The 16,719-nt window shown below is 45.4% G+C and overlaps 1 protein-coding gene across 2 annotated transcripts in view; it reads right to left on the reverse strand.

Moving 5' to 3' along the window:
* Positions 1-936: 936 nt before the first annotated feature.
* Positions 937-16,719, reverse strand: part of CMTM8 (CKLF like MARVEL transmembrane domain containing 8) — a 114,502-nt gene continuing 98,719 nt past the window's right edge. Inside the window, exons 2-4 of one of the 2 annotated variants that reach the window (XM_004377353.1) lie at positions 16,338-16,511; positions 2,866-2,982; positions 937-1,362 (exon numbers count right to left, since the gene is read on the reverse strand). In XM_004377353.1, the coding sequence (XP_004377410.1) occupies positions 1,279-1,362; positions 2,866-2,982; positions 16,338-16,511 (375 nt within the window). In that variant the 3' untranslated portion in view covers positions 937-1,278. The remainder of the gene's footprint in view (positions 1,363-2,865; positions 2,983-16,337; positions 16,512-16,719) is intronic. The other variant, XM_023732249.1, reaches the window with a different exon arrangement.

Genomic DNA, 16,719 nt, shown 5'->3' on the forward strand with positions numbered 1-16,719 from the left:
TTTTTCTGAAAGTGAGTGTTTGCCTACACCCCAGAGGAGGGAGTTTAGGTGGAAAAGGAGGCAAACGTTTTATTCCAGATTGTTCTCTTCAGTTGGGACATTGGTTGGTTGCAGTGAACATGTATTACTTTTTTTTTTAGCATTTTAATATTTTAAAAGTAACACATGGCTAGTTTGTTAAAATAAATTTAACCCACACTGCAGAAGCATTCAAAATGAAACTAAGGTGTTTTTAAAAACGGTGGGTGTGGGGTGGGGTCCTTTACCCGGTGGCTTAGTTATCTAGTGCTGCTATAAAAGGAATAGCCACAAGTGGGTGGCTTCAACACACAGAAGTTTATTTTTTCAGAGTTTAGGAGGCTAGAAGTCCAAATTCAGAGCGCCGGCTCTAGGGGAAGGCTTTCTCTCTCTGTCTGCTCTGGAGGAAGGTCCTTCTCTCTTCAGCATCTGCTTCCTGGTTCCTTGGAGATCTCCATGTGTCTTGGCATCTCTCTTCCCCCATCTCTGCTTGCTCACTTGTTTGCTGAATCTCTTTTATATCTCAGAAAAAATTGACTGAAGCCATACTCTACACTAATCGTTATAATGGTTATGCATTGATTTTAACATGTATAAAATACATCTATATCTCCAGATCTGTATCTAGCTAAGTAGTCACTTTATCTGTAGTACCACTCAGGATGGACTCATTACCAACCTCCAAGGCCAATGGCTTTCTGGCTCAAGTGGTTAGCATGTGAGACACCTGGCTATGATGATGCCCAGATACGGGGAGATGAATCCCTCCTAGCGCCCTGCCCTGGTGCTTGTGGACAAGCGTCTCCTGCTGTTCTCACACCTGAGCAGCCCCGGAAGGATGGAGATTTCACCACAGCACCCAGCTACCTGCTTCAGCGGCAGGCTTCCTTTCCCCGAATCAGACACAGCAGTACCCCTGATTTTGAAATATTTAATCAAAAAAGAGTCTGGCATTTTAAAAGTTAGATTTACAAACTTAACACATTCTTAACATTAGCAATTGACCTATTTATTACACATTGTCTAAGAAAATAAGGTTTATCAAGACACCAACAATATACTCAAGAGTTCACTGTAACGGTATTGAGCTTTGCAAATAAGTATCCAGTTTAACTGTAACAAACCACTGTGAGCCAATTTAACTAAGTATATAAAAACATGAGTTAAATACTATTCTCTGGAAATATACATTATACCTACAGCTGTTTTTACAGTGAGGATCCTCCTATTATTTTTCCTTTTAATTATCAAAATGGCAAATCACTGTACGGTCCTGGACCTCCATGCAACAAAACTGAAATAGGTGTTTCCAGCATAGCAGATGGTGACCAGGAAGGCAAAGAACTGGAGAAAACAAAGCAAAATGGAAAAGGGGGGTTAGGGCACGTTCTAACAAGGAAAAGTTACCACTTCACCTCTACTGAATCATGCATTCCCAGCATCCCCCCGATGCCCGGCCGCTTAACCTGGAAACTACGTTATTGCTTCAATTACCTTCCCTCTCAAACGACTTGCTGCCGTTTTTATTTTCTGGAGCACATCTGGAAAGCCTGTAGTTATGCTCAAAAAACTCTAGAGAGTTCACTTAGGAGCACCTATGATGCTGGTTGGAGCCCTGGTGGCACAGTGGTTAAGAGCTCGGCTGCTAACCAAAGGTCGGCAGTTCACACCCACCAGCCGCTGCTTAGAAACCCTATGGGGCAGTTCTACTCTGTCCTATAGGGTCACCAGGAGTTGGAATCGACACAATGGGTTTGGTTTTTGGTTTATGATGGTAATGCATCTGAGAAAAGTACGTGCACTTCTAATTTAGCGCAGGCAATTCTATTCCAGGGCTCAACTTCCGATTGCCACAGGGTCAGTTAACATAAACGAGTCCAGCGGGCCAGAGTAAGCCGTGAATCCACGTGGTCTGTGTGGTGTGGACGCCGGGTGACCGGCAGAGCGCAGGCCCTTCTTAGGGGGCGGCCACTGCCTGGATCCAGGCAATTGTTCCTATGTGTTAACTTGAGCCCAGCATGGCCAAAGCTTGTGATTTTTTAATCTCGTATGCACCCGTGCTCTCTGCCTTTAAAAAGAGATTTTCAAACATGAAAATAAGTAAAGAATATAATAGAAATTTTAAACTATAAATATAAGTAAAAGAATATAATGAGCTCCATGTACTTATCAACCAACTCCAATATTATTATCATTTTGACATCCCTGTCTATTTTTTACACCATCCCCCAACCCTACTTTTTGGGGAGCTGGAGTATTTGAAGGCCAATCTCAGAGAAATTCTTAAAATCAGTCCTGTAAATTGGAAAACTAATACACCTTATGGTTAAAAAATGCAAACAGAAAATAAAACGCAAACAGTACAGAAGCATCTAAATTAAAAAGTAGAAGTCCTTCATTTCACTCTCTTCATCCCCCAAGCCCAGTCCCTGGAAGGAACTCCTGTTGCGATATATTTTTTCTAGGCATTTTCAATGCATATACGATCATTTCTACTAAAAAACAAAACCAAAAAACAAATAGAATCAAATTGTGCCCCTTTTCTGCAGCATTGCCCCCACTGAATAAACCGTAGGCAGTAGAATTATTTATTCTTAGATGCCTCAGACACATCTCTCCCCTCCAAGTACATCTTGTTTTTCCACTCACTTGGCTCTCACTCAAGTAGTTTCTCAACCTTTTGGGCTTCAGGCCACTAGAAGGCCCGGATGCTCCTCAGACCAGTTAGTCAATTGCCAATGAGTCATTACCGCAGATGGCACTTGCTCTGGTCCTCTGCCCTGGTCCCAGGCAGGCCCCGTCCACAGAGGGAGCAGGGGATCGTGGGGCACGAGAGGGCTCACTCACCGATGAGGCTGCCCAGCTGTTGAAGTTGTGGCTGTCCCTCTCCGGGGAGACGGACGATGCATCCACCACGGCAGCTGAGAGGTACAGGACAAAGGCACTCCCGTTAAACCACAGGCCCTGGAGAAGCAGGGGGCAGAGTGATTAGGGAGTGGGGGAAGGCCTGGGCGTCAGGGCTGGGCAGCTCTGGACCCCAGGAGTGCTCAGAGCTGCACTTCGGGTGTGGGAAGGGCCCGAACTGGACGCTTGGGGCTTGGGGGAGGGCAGAAGATGAGGGCTGCGAGAAGACAGTTCCCCAGTGCCTGGGGGGGCAGGGAAGACAAGACGAGAGGGTCTTACACCAGCTTTTATACAGCACACCCAGACCCCCACCCCAACACCCAGACTGCATGCTGCCCTTCAGCCACTTCTCTCTTCAACTGACTTTTTTTATTAAAAGAAATTTTATTGTGGTAATAAATAATAAAAATTTTGTCATTTTAACCATTTTTAAGCGTACAATTCAGCGACATTAATTACATTCACCATGTCATAAGGAAGATGGAAGAAGAATTGATGCCTTTGAATTATGGTGTTGGCGAAGAATATTGAATATACCACGAAATGCCAAAAGAACAGACAAATCTGTCTTGGAAGAAGCACAACCAGAATGCTCCTTGGAAGCAAAGATGACAAGACTTCGTCTCACATACTTTGGACATGTTGTCAGGAGGGATCCGTCCCTGGAGAACGAAATCATGCTTGGTAAAGTACAGGGTCAGCAAAAAAGAGGAAGACCCTCAACAAGATGGACTGACACAGTGGCTGCAGCAATGAGCTCAAGCGTAACAACGATTGTGAGCATGGCGCAGGACGGGGCAGAGTTTCGTTCTGTGGTGCACGGGGTCGCTGTGGGTCGGCACCGACTTGACGGCACCTAACAACGTTACACAACCATCACCGTGATTGTCGTCTCAAGCTTTTCATCCCCTCAAACAGACACTCAGAACCAATGAAGCAATCACTTCCAATTTCCCCTTCCACTTGGCCCCCCGGTAACCGATAATCTACTTTGGTCTCTAGGCATTTGCCTATTCTGGGTATTTCATAGAAGCGGGAACATACAACATCTGTCGTTTTGTGTCTGACTTATGCCGCTCAGCACAACATTGTCAAGGTTCATCCATGTGGCAGGCAGGTCGCAGGACTTCACTTCTCTCTATGGCTGAGTGACAGTCCACTGGCTGGATGGACCACATTGACCTGTTGACGGACACTGGGCTGTTTCCCCCTTTTGGCTACGGTGAACAGTCCTGCACTGAACACTGGTATACCTCAGCGTGCTCCTGCTGCCCATTTCACCCAGACTTCAGCTGTGGTGATGTGCTGGCTGAGGGAGGCAGGCAGCCGTAGGGACCACGCTGTGAGTTTCCTCAGCTGTGGTCCAGCAGCAGCTGCAGCCTTTCATCACATGGCCCCGAACAAGAGCTGGGCGAGAGCTTGTCCTAAAACAGGCCCAGCTGATTTTTCCAACCCCCATGCTCTCAGCATGGAGGGACCCTTTAGTGAGCTTCTCTGTCCTAGCAGCAAGTTCTTCAAAATAAAAAGTTTACAGATATTAACCAAGCCCTCAGAGCACTGATCTCACTCTTGGCTTCACCTTATTTTTCCCTGTTCTTGGAGAAGCAAAAAAACCCAAACCTGTTGCTGTTGAGTCAATTTTGACTCATAGCGGCCCTACAGGACAGAGGAGAACTGCCCCATAGGGCTTCCAAGGAGCGGCTGGTGGATTCAAACTGCTGACCTTCTGGTGAACAGCTGAGCTCTTAACTACTGTACTACCAGGGCTCCTACACTTCTATAGTGGGGGTTAAATTTATTTTCCTTTAACAAACTAGCCATGTATTACTTTTAAAATATTAAAATGCTAAAAAAGTAATACATGTTCACTGCAACCAACCAAAGTCCCAACTGAAGAGAATCTGGAATACAGTTTGCCTCCCTTTCCACCAAAACTCCCTCCTCTGGGTTATGAAACACCCACTTTAAAAAAAACAGAACCATGTCGTTGTACAACTTGCTCTTTTTTTTCCCAGTTAAAAATATTCTAAAGGCATCTTCACATGTCAGTTTAAATGGACTAAACTCATTTCTTCTCGTGGATGTATGCATTCATTCCACTGTACTGATATCTCCTAATTAAACTTTCATCCTGTTTGCAGGCATTTCAATGTTCCTAGTTTTTCCATGACAAACACGGCCACCATGAACATCTTCCAGCACGTATTCTGGAACACCTACGTGTGTGTGTCCTGGTGGCACAGTGGTCAAAGCGCTCGGCTGCTAACCAAAAGGAGGGCGGTTCGAACCCACCAGCTGCTCTGCAGGAGAAAGATGTGGCAATCTGCTTCAGTAACAATTTACAGCCTTGGGAACCCTATGGGGCAGTTCCACCCTGTCCTGCAGGGTCGCTGTGAGTCAGAATCGACTCAACGGCAGTGGGTTATTTGTGCCTAGTTCCTTCCACAAGGGATGAGGACGAGGGATGAGGATGAATGAGCAAGAGCTCAAGCTGGCAGACAGCGCGGACGCGGGTCCTAGGCCTTGTCCAGGCAGCAGAGTGGATGGAGGGAGAGGGCAGATAGGAAATGGCGAAACACCCCCTCAAAATATGATCTGCTAACATGTGCAATGGGAGCCCTGGTTAAGAGCTCAGCTACTAACCAAAAAGGTCGGCAGTTCGAATCCACCAGCTGCTTCTTGGAAACCCTATGGGGCAGTTCTGTCCTACTGGGTCGCTATGAGTCAGAACGGACTTGATGGCGACGTGTTTTCAGTTTTTAACATGCAACGACCCTGTCTCTCAGCAAGTGCTGCCCAGTGCATTTTTCTCTAAGGAAATTAAAACTCCACTTCCCTTGGACAGAGCTGGGGAAGGCGGGCTGGTGGAGAGGCAAGTAGAAGGCCACTGGGGCACCCCAAAGGTTTATTACAAACCTCCAATGATGCCGTCCCACAGTTCCTAAATGTTCAGCTCATCCAGGAGCCCTGGTGGCGCAATGGTTAAGCCCTCGGGTCAGCAATGTGAACCCACCCAGTGGCTCCATGGGAGAAAAGACCCAGCAATCTGTTCCTGTAAAGAGTACAGCCTTGGAAGCCCTATGGGGCTGTTCTACTCTGTCCTATAGTACCATTGTGAGTCGAAATTGACTCAGTGGCACCCAATAACAACAATGACACTGCTCACAGTGCCTGAATTTTCAGTGTCCCCGTCTCATTTTATTTCACAATCCCAAAAGTCAGTGTGTCCCGGGGCTGCCTGGGTTGGGAAGTTGTAGTGAAAAATAGGGGACGATGGAAAACAAAAAACCCAGAAAAGAAAAATAAAAAGAAGAAACAGGAAGGCAATCAAGATCTGAGATCATCATAAAGGTTAAAAAGGGAGGTGGGGAGACCTGGGTGGCTACAGAAGTGAAAGAGGAGTACAGAAAGCTCCAGAGATTGCTAGAATGTTACTCAGCTTCACGGCAGCACAAGGCCTTACTGCTCTGGAAGAATAGGCCCTGCATCAAAGCCTTCAAGACTTCAAAGCCCCTCAACCTCAAACGCCTGTTTTGGAAGCATTCCCAGTGCTGCAGAGAAGAGCAAGCAACAAGCGCCGTGTAGGACCTTACAAAGGTTTCCAATTGTTCTTTCTTCTTTTTTGGAGGAGGGGGAAGACTGTTCTTTTCTAAAATACTATCCCTCTTTGGTATAAAAAGATCCTTTTTTTTCCTCCCAAATGAAGTCACACACACACAAAAACCAAAAACAAACAATACATTCCAAACAGCTGGCAACCCTTTGCCGCTCCTCTACCACGCCTTACTGGTGTCTGCAATTAAAAGACCCAACTGCTAATAATGTCTAGTCCTTGGTAGGGAGGATTAGATTCTTTGAGATCCATGGCAATTTCCTGAAGGCTTTGACCAGGTCACAGAACTCAGAGCAGCGCTTGTTAGAAGTGGCTCCAGCCACCCAGTCTGGCCCTGCACAAGCTCCCTGCCCTGGTGGTAACCCAGACTCCACGTGAATAGCTCCAATGTCAGGACCTCACTACCCTCAGCTCACTGCTCTGAACTGGCTCCTCCACTGCTGGACAGACTTAAAGAAAATAATCCCACATGTCAGACAGCAGTATTATACACACATTGTTAGCTGCCATCAAGTGGGTCCCCGAATCCTGGTGACCCCATGCCCGACAGAACAAAATGCTGCCCATTACTGCGTCATCCCATGATTGCCTGCAGATCAGACTATTATGAGCCATAGGGTTTTCGTTGGCTGATTTTTGGAAATAGATTGCCAGACCTTTCTTCCTAGTCTGTCTTAGTCTGGAAGCTCCACTGAAACCTGTTCAGCAACACAGCAATATGCAAGCCTCCACTGACAGACTGTGGTGGCTGTGCTGGAGGTACATTGGCCAGGAACTGAAGCCAAGACTCCCACATGGAAGGAGAGAATTCTACCCCTGAACCACCAACACCCTCATATTATACATACAGCAGATATCAAATACTTAGACTGAATTCAAAGGGTTAGGATTACGCTTTAAGCTGGCTGATGCTTACAAGGCCACGCACAGTACCTTCTGGTTTATATGACTATTTCCAACTTTCTTTCAGTCCCTGAATGGGAAAGGTATATAGAGGAAGTCTACTTACAACTTCTCTACATATTAAGAGAAGTTTCAGGTCTGAAGATAGTGGGAAGAAGCGCTGAGAGCTGAGATGATACATAACTAGTACGTGGATCTGACCCAAATGGCGCAGGACCGGGCAGTGTTTCATTCTGCTGTACGTAGGGTCGCTGTGAGTCGGAACCGACTAGACTGCCCCTGACAACAACCACAGGTAAGATAGTCTGTCCCTACCTTGCATGGTAGCAGGGAAGGACTGCCCAATAAGCAAGGTACACACGGGCTTACTTGCGCTTACTAATCCATAATGCACAATTTCACCTGTTTTTCACCACATGAAATATGTGGTGAAACCCATGTGAAATTGTGCACAATAGATTAGTAAGTAAACACAAGTGAGCCCGTGCGTGCCTTACTTACTGGGTAATCCGCCCCTGCACAGTAGGACTGCATAGTGGCCAGAGCTATTCTGGCGGCCTCTTGGTACCGAGGACACAGGCTCCTTCCTTTGTGTTGGTCTGCCATCTCTGGGGTCTTACCATTCTCTGCCTGGGCAAGTGGCACACCAGTGCCATATCTACATAATAGCTAGTGGGAAGGGGAGGGGCGGGGAAAAGAGCAGGCCTCTCCTTAAAGGCATGTTATGGATTGCATTGTGTCCCCCAAAAATATATGCAGAAATCCTAACCCCTATCCCTGTAATATAATATAGTGTAATATAATGTAATGACCTTACCTCTAATCTAATGTAATGTAATCACTTTCCATAATGCATTTAATATAATTGATCACTCAGTTGAGGTCATACCAGTGTCGAGTGGATCCTACACCTAATCACTCCCAAGTTATATAAAGAGCCACAGAGACACAAACACAGACACACACAGGAAGACAGGCCCCATGTGAGGATTGACAAAGAACCGAGGGACTCCGTGGACTACCTCCGAGGAAGGAACGGACACAGTTGAGACCCTGATGTGGATTTTTAGCCTCCAGAGCCATAAGAAAATGTATTTCTGCTCTTAAAAGCCACCAGTGGTGGTATTCCTGTTACAGCAGCACTGGAAAACGAAGGCGAGCATGACCTACAAGTTTAACACATCACTTCCCCTCCCATTCCATCAGCAAGAACTCAGTCCTACAGTCCACCTAGAGGCAGGGTGGCTGGGAAACAGAGACTAGCTGGGTGCCCAAAGGCCTGACTGAAAATTCTGTAGCTACAGAAGAAAAGGAATATCAGGGGATACTGTGTCTTATTGCTACTGGTGCTCAGATAGCCCAGAAAGCATGATTTTCAGGCTGATGTCTAATGCTGGGTTCTCAAGAGTTTAAAGTAAGATAAAGCCACTTGGGCTCACCATCTGGCATTCCATAAAGCCTCCAAAAGTTTCAGTGAAGAGTCAGAAAGAGTGGGCCCTTCCTCTTGCTCCCTTAGAACTCTGCCTGCCTCTTTCTTTAGCATTTACTCTGCTTTTATACGATACTTAGCCTTGTACACGTTTGTCTTTCCCATCAGATTCTGCTTCTTGAATGCAGTAGGGATGTCCTCTTTCTCTAGGTACCTTTGGCCTTTCTGGCTCTTCGGCCTCCAGCATGAAGCCTCATAAGTGGAAGAAAACCAAACCTGTTGTCCTGGAGTTGATTCTGACTCATAGCGACCCTACAGGACAGAGGAGAACTGCCCCACAGCATTTCCAAGGAGTGGCTGGTGGATTCGAACAGCTGACCTTTTCGTTAGCAGCCATAGCTCTTAACCACTGCGCCACCAGGGCTCAGGCTGATACTGTACAAAAATCCTCTCTTTGCTCCCCACCCTGTCTGCACTACATGTGAGTAGAGGAGCTCAGTGCTACTCAAAGCGTGGTCTATGGACCAGCAGCATTAGCACTACCTGGAAACTTTTAGAAAAGCATATTCTCAGGCCCCACTCAGACCTAGCGAATCAGGCCTTTGGCAATTTCCACATAGGACACATTTCCAGCTACATGAAGAAAGCTTTTTTTTTTTTTGGTTTTAAATTGTGCTTTAGGTGAAAGTTTACAGTTCAAGTTAATTTCTCATAAAAAAATTTATGCACATATTGTTATGTGACCCTAGTTGCAATCCCTATAATGTGACAGCACACTCCTCCAACCAGCTTTCGTCCCTTTCTGCCTTCTCATCCTGCCTCTGAACAGAAGCCATCCATCTGGTTTCATGTATCTGCTTGAACTAAGAAGCACACTCTTCATGAGTATCATTTTGTTTTATAGTTCAGTCTAATCTTTGTCTGAAGAGTGGACTTTGGGAATGGTTTTAGTTCTGGGTTAACAGAGCGTCCAGGGCCCATGGCTTTGAGGGTTCCTCCAATCTCAGTCAGACAATTAAGTCAGGTCTTTTTACGTGAATTTGAGTTCTGCTCCACACTTTTCTCCTGCTCCATCAGAGATCTCTGTTGTGTTCCCTGTCAGGGCAGTCATTGGTGCTAGCCGGGCACCATCTAGTTCTTCTGGTCTCATGCTGATTCTCTTGTTTATGTGGCCCTTTAAGAAAGCTCTATTTTAAATCCACACCTCAAGTAAGGGTATGTGGTAAGCAGCAGGAAGAAAGGCTGCAGAGTACAGGAGAAGGATCAGTGCGCAAAGACTCAGAATCCTCAGTCTACCACTCATGAGCTATGCGGTTTTGGACAAATAACCTCTTTCAGCTGATTCCTCTGTAGGTGAAACGGCTGGCTGTTGCCTGATATCTGTTCTCCCTTTTTGCTTGGTAATAGAGTTTCTAGCTGAGCACACGGCCACCCAGAATAAAGATTCTACTTCACAGATTTCTCTGGAAGGACGTGTGGCCATGTGACCACATTTAGGCTAATAGCATGAGAGCAGAAGTGATGTCTATAACTACTGTGTCATGCATTAAAGGGAAGGAATGTGTTCCCTCTTTGCCCCTTTCTTTTTTGTTCTTTCCCCCAGCCAAAATGCAGATGTGATGACAGGCAGTGAAGCAGCCACTGTGGGCCACGGTCTAGAAGCTAAATGTTAAAGTTGGCAGAGCCACAAGATAGAAGGAACCTGGGTCGCTGGTTGACCTTGTAGAACAGGTGACCTACATACAAGAGAAGGAAATAACACGTTTTAAGCCAATGTTATTTTGGATCTTTCTATCATAATGATCAAACCTATAACCTAACTGATGATCGTCTTAATTTGTAAAAGTCCCACCCATCTTAAAGGAGACAATACTGCTAAAGGGCTGTGTAAACAGTAAAGTGCTCTACTTGTATAATTTACTTTTCTTATTCTTGCTTAGTGACTACTGACTGGAGGCCGGTTAGTCAGAGGTAATTATTTAGAACCCAACTGTGCCCTTCAGAGAAAGTCACTTGGGAAATATAAAGACTGAATGGATCCCAGTCATGAACACATTCCCAACAGGTAACAGCAGGGTCCTATTTCTACACATTCAGGTAGGCTGGCCTGAGGCAGAGCCAACAGGAAAAAAAACAAAAAAACAAACCTCGTTGCTGTCCAGTCGATTCCAACTCATAGTGACCCTACAGGACAGAGTAGAACTGCCCCATAGGGTTTCCAAGGAGTGGCTGCTGGATTTGAACTGCTGACCTTTTGGTTAGTAGCCGAGCTCTTAACCACTGTGCCACCAGGGTTCCTCAGAGCCAACAAAGGGAGCCCATTTTATGTCTCTCAGCCCTGGGCTAGTAAGTTATGTGCTTTGTTCTGGCACCATCTTTTGTGGAAGGGTCTTATGGAAAGATCTGGAAATATCAGTACTCTTTAGAGCCGCCAAAAAAGATTTCCAAGGTCTAATATCTGGGCTAGTACTTCCTGTTCAGTACGGCACGATGAAGATGGCCACTTCCAAGGTCAAGAAAATGAGTATCTGTGTATACCGGGAGCCAAGCCGATTTCAGGGTTGACAGCTGTGGTTGGCATGAGGGACCTGCATCTCATTCCTGGCTATCAAATATCCTCTCAGTGCCTCAGTTTCTTCATCTGCAAAATGGAAAAAATACGTCCCATCTTTGCAGAGTTATTGTGAAGATTAAGTGAAATGATGTAAATACAGGACCCAGCACGATACCTGGCACACAGTAGATATTTAGTAAATGCTAGCCCCTATTACTGGTAGAAGGAGGCTCATGGGGCTTGCAATGAGGTCAATGGTGATGAGCTACAGACGATCAAGTCCCAGAGAATGCATTTGGGTAGGCCCTGGTACTGAGTGCTATGAAGAGGCCAAATTTTATTGCTTTAAATTTTCAGTTCAAATCAGATTTGTCACAAAGCACATTCAAGACTCTCTGGGCAAACAGTATTCTAACAGCTGGAGCTCAGGAGCTCAGATGTGCTGGCGGGATCCAGCTGTGGTTCCTGCTTCATATTAAAGGCAGCTACAGGTAACCTGGCACCTGTACTCTCTCTAGATACATAAAGCAACGGCATATTGTTCTTTTTTTAAAAAAAATTATGTAGTCAGTATTTTATTGAGCAAAAATAACAGTATACATAGAGGCCGGACCTATAATTTAATCAGGCTACAGAAAATGCTTGGGCATGTGAGGATTTTTTTGGACTCTTCATGAGATGGTAGTTATGAGAACTGGGCCCAAAGGTTAGGAACTGCTGGAGTAGTGAGGGATTAAGAATACAGTTCAATCCCAGCCCTACCACCTGTGGACTGTCTGACCTTGGGTGCGTTACTTAACTTCTGTAAATCATAAGTTTCCTCAAATGTGAACTGGCAATAGTAACACCTGCCCCCCTAGGGTCGCTGTAAAGATTAGAGATAATGTAGGCGAAGCACTTGGCAGAGTCCCTGACACATGATCAGCACATGGCATATTGTTAAAACAGGTTCCAATGCAACGCTCATGCCTTATCAACTGAGGGGACTGCACACAGGATTATGGAACTCTGGTTTTTGCAGTGTCCCATGGGTGGTCTCTCAGTCAAGTTCCCAGGGGACTAATGTCAGGCCCACTGACCTTTATCTGCAGGCTTAGATTCACAAATGCCCTGAAAAGCAAAAGTAAACTCAAAACTCATTTGGAAGCCAAAGCCGACCTGACTGACATGGGTGTGATGTAGTCTTTGCTGTCCCTCTTAGGAAAATTCACATGTTCTTACAGAAACATGAAGGTGTTTGATTCTGGTGCTGTCCCAGACCCAGAGGGAGGTGTTACATAATATAGACATGTACCAAATGACTTTAATATTCTTCTAAAATTTGAAAAAAATTCTTAATTCCAAACACATTTGGCCCAGGGATTCTGGATAAGGGAACGTGAGCCTATAACTGTCTCTAAACCTGTGCTTCCCTAGCTGTAGGTGCGAAAGAATCATCTGGAAAGCTTGTAATAATGGAGACTCCAGGCTTTTTCTGGGAGTTTTTGACTCAGTAGGTGTGGGTGGGGTCTAAGATCCTGTATTTCTAACAAGTTCCCAGATGATGCTGATGCCATGGTCCAGGGACCACACTTTGAGTAGCAAGATTCTAGGAGGCCCACCTGGGCACCAGAAGCCTACCAGCTGCCTCAGCACAATGTCCTCGGTCAGCCTGACCCTTGCCACGCTCCTGACTGGTGGTGGGATGCCACAGTGAGGACCAGCATCTGAAGGCCCCAGTCTGCTATATAATAGGTTCTGCTGAGCAGTAGGTAATTCGCAAGTTTAGTCTGAGGTTATTGATGTTAAACACGGAAGGCTGTTCTAGACTTGACTCTGAATATTCAGATTAACGCTGTTTATCCAACTCACAAATGCTTTGGGAGGTTTCAAAGATGCTCTTCGGTTGGAACAACAAATAAAAACCCCAACCAGAAGTCAGACATGTTTGACGTATAGCATCTGCCTGCACCAAATGAAATTTTTTTTAAAACATCTGGCTATAAACATTTTAAAACTGGGTAAGTTCACACAGAAACCCAGATTTATGGATTCTCTTAGGAAAAAAAAATGTCTGAGACCAGAAGAATTAGATGGTGCCCACAAACAACTGCCCTAACACGGATCACAACAGGGACTCCTGGACGGAGCAGGAGAAAAATGTAGAACAGAATTCAAATTCATGTAAAAAGACCAGACTTATTGGTCTGACAGAGACTGGAGGAACCCCCGAGACTGTGGCTCCCGGACACCCTGCTAACTCAGAACTGAAGCCACTCCCGAAGCCCACTCTTCAGACAAAGATTAGACAGGCCTATAAAACAAAAAGTAACACACGGGAGGAACGTGCTTTCCAGTTCAATCAAATATACGTGACCAAATGGGCAGCTCCTGTCCAAAAGCAGGATGAGAAGGCCAGAAGGGACAGGAACTGGACAAATGGACACAGGGAACCCAGGGTGGAAAGGGGGAGTGTGCTGTCACATTGTGGGGATTGCAACTAATGTCACAAAACAACATGTGTATAAATTTTTGAACGAGAAATTAACTAGAGCTGTAAATTTTCGCCTAAAGCACAATCAAAACAAAACCAAGGTAACAAGTGGAAGACCTAGCAATCCTGGGACCACATTTCCAGCTTATTTTTTTTGCTGTGAAGAATATTTCTCAAGCTGTTTAATGTGCTAAGAAAGTGTGTCTGGGTGGAAAGAATTCAAAAGCATGCTCAGTTTACTCATTTGCACACCTGTCTGGACCTTCACACACGTGAGTGTGCAGGCCCTCACTTGGAGGCCTTGCCTGAGGAGATAAACGATTAAACAATTCTGAAGGGACTAGAAGTCCAGGTTCCCTGCCTTCCGACTGGGGATTTTATTGCTCCAGAAGAAGAGCACCAGGAGAAGGATGAGATCAGGAAAAAACACTGGATGGATGTCGGGACACATGGACTCCAGCGGCGTGCAAGTCTGTGCAAAGGCATACGACTCCAAATCTCGGTTTTCTTATCTATAAAATGGGGACACACCTCCCAATGATAAATTCCAATAATGCAAATCAACGCACTGTAAAAACTAGGGAGTGCCAGAAGGGAGTGCTGTTCATTTGTTTTGTTGTTCTTGTTGTTAGGTGATGTCGAGTTGGTTCCAACTCACAGCAGCCCAGTCCTTTGCTATCCTCACAATCCTTGCTACGTTTGAGCCCATTGTTGCAGCCACTGTGTCAATCCATCTCATTGACGGTCTTCTTCCTTTTGCTGACCCTCTACCTTACCAAGCAGGATGTCCTTTTCCAGGGACTGGTCCCTCCTGATAAAGTGTCCAAAGTACGTGAGGTGAAGTCTCAGCCATCCTCATTTCCAAGGAGCATTCTGGCTGCACTTCGTCCGAGATAGACTTGTTTGTTCCGGCAGTCCATGGGATATTCAACATTCTTCGCCAACACCATAATTCAAAGGCATCGATTCTTCTTCGGTCTTCCTTATTTATTGTCCAGCTTTCGCATGCATATGAGGTGATGGAAAATACTATGGCTTGGGTCAGGCACACCCAGTCCTCAAAGTGACATCTTTGCTTTTCTACACTTTACAGTGGTCTTTTGCAGCATATTTGCCAAACGCAATACATGTTGTTTGATTTCTTGACTGTCGCTTCCACGGACATTGACGGTGGATCCAAGTAAAATGAAATTCTTGACAACTTCAACATTTTCTCCATTTATCATGATGTTGCTTATTGGTCAGTAAGTGCTTCAAGTTCTCTTCACTTCCAGCAAGCAAGGTTGTGTCATCTGCATATTGTAGGTTGTTAATGAGTCTTCCTTCAATCCTGATGCCATGCTATTCTTCATATAGTCCAGCTTCTCTGACTATGTGCTTAGCATACAGACTGAATAAGTATGTAAAAGGATACAACCCTGACGCACACCTTTCCTGAGTTTAAACCACACAGTATCGTCTCGTTCTGTTCGAATGACTGCCTCTTGGTCTATGTACAGGTTCTTCATGAGCACAATTAAGTGTTCTGGAATCCCCATTCTTCGCAATGTTATCTGTAATTTGCTATGATCCACACAGTCGAATGCCTTTGCATGGTCAGTAAGACACAGCTAAACATCTTTTTGGTACATTACTATTAACTCATCTGCAGTCTTTATTCAGAGTTTACCAGTTTTTCCATAGGGTTTTCGATGGCTCATTTTTTTCAGAATAGATCCAGGCCTTTCTTCTGAGGCACCTCTGGGTGGACTTAAACTTCCAACCTTTCAGTTAGCAGCCGAATGCATTAACTATTTGCACCACCCAGGGACTCCAGCATACGCCATAGGATACTACTGTATTTACACATTTTATTATCCATTTACTCCTAGATGGTATGTAGATCTTTGTTTATCCTGAATCCAGCATGTTGCCTGGAGCCAAGGCAAGAATCCAATCACCCTTGACTAGTCTCGCTTCCAGATGGGAGGACACCTATTTGTTCTAACAGCAGTTTTCATTTTTCATTCTAACTCTGCACACAGCATGCATCACACCAGAGAGCTCTAAAGTCCACAGGGGTGAGGCCACGACTCCAGGAGGGGCTTGAAGGAAGGAAGATCTACAGAGGCTGGTACCCTCACACACCTGTTTCCAGGTTGACATCGGTTACACAAGGGTCTACATAAGAGAACTGAGCTCTCCTTGATTTGGTCTTCAGAGAATTGGTTTGCTATTTTGCCTGAAAGGAATTTCTGGAACTTCCAACACACTTGGTCTCATACTCAAGTGTAAAACACTCTGAGAAGCTATTGGATAACATCGTGATTATTTGCCCTGTTGGGTTTTCCACTGCTTGACCCACCCTCTGTCGGCTGAAAGACAATCTAGAATTGACTCGCGAAGGGCTAAATGGCATCCTATCTAGTGAGCAATGGACAAGAACACCCATGGGTTTCCTTACCACTGTTGTCCAGGGCACTTGGGGAATCCTGGTGTAGGTCATCGTTATGTAGATGATGAGGAAGAATACAGTGAGGACCCAGTAAAATACAGCTACAAACATGACCCAGCCAAATGCAGGGACGCGGAAGTACTCAGTTCCAGCAATAAGTGTCCACACCAGCAGTCCCAGGACCTGTGAAATAGGAGAGGCAGAAGAAAAGGGAGGTGAAGGAGACAATTTAAAAAATTTTTAAAAAAAGGAAGGAAGTTGGGGACAGAGAAAAAAATAATCATACAGAGCGTCAATTACAAATTTCACGCATGCACACACATACACAGAGCCCTGGTGGTGCAGTGGTTAAGAGCTTGGCTGCTAACCAAAAGGTCAGCAGTTTGAATCC

Source organism: Trichechus manatus, unplaced genomic scaffold (assembly GCF_000243295.1).
Source record: "Trichechus manatus latirostris isolate Lorelei unplaced genomic scaffold, TriManLat1.0 scaffold00049, whole genome shotgun sequence".
Lineage (NCBI taxonomy): Eukaryota > Metazoa > Chordata > Mammalia > Sirenia > Trichechidae > Trichechus > Trichechus manatus.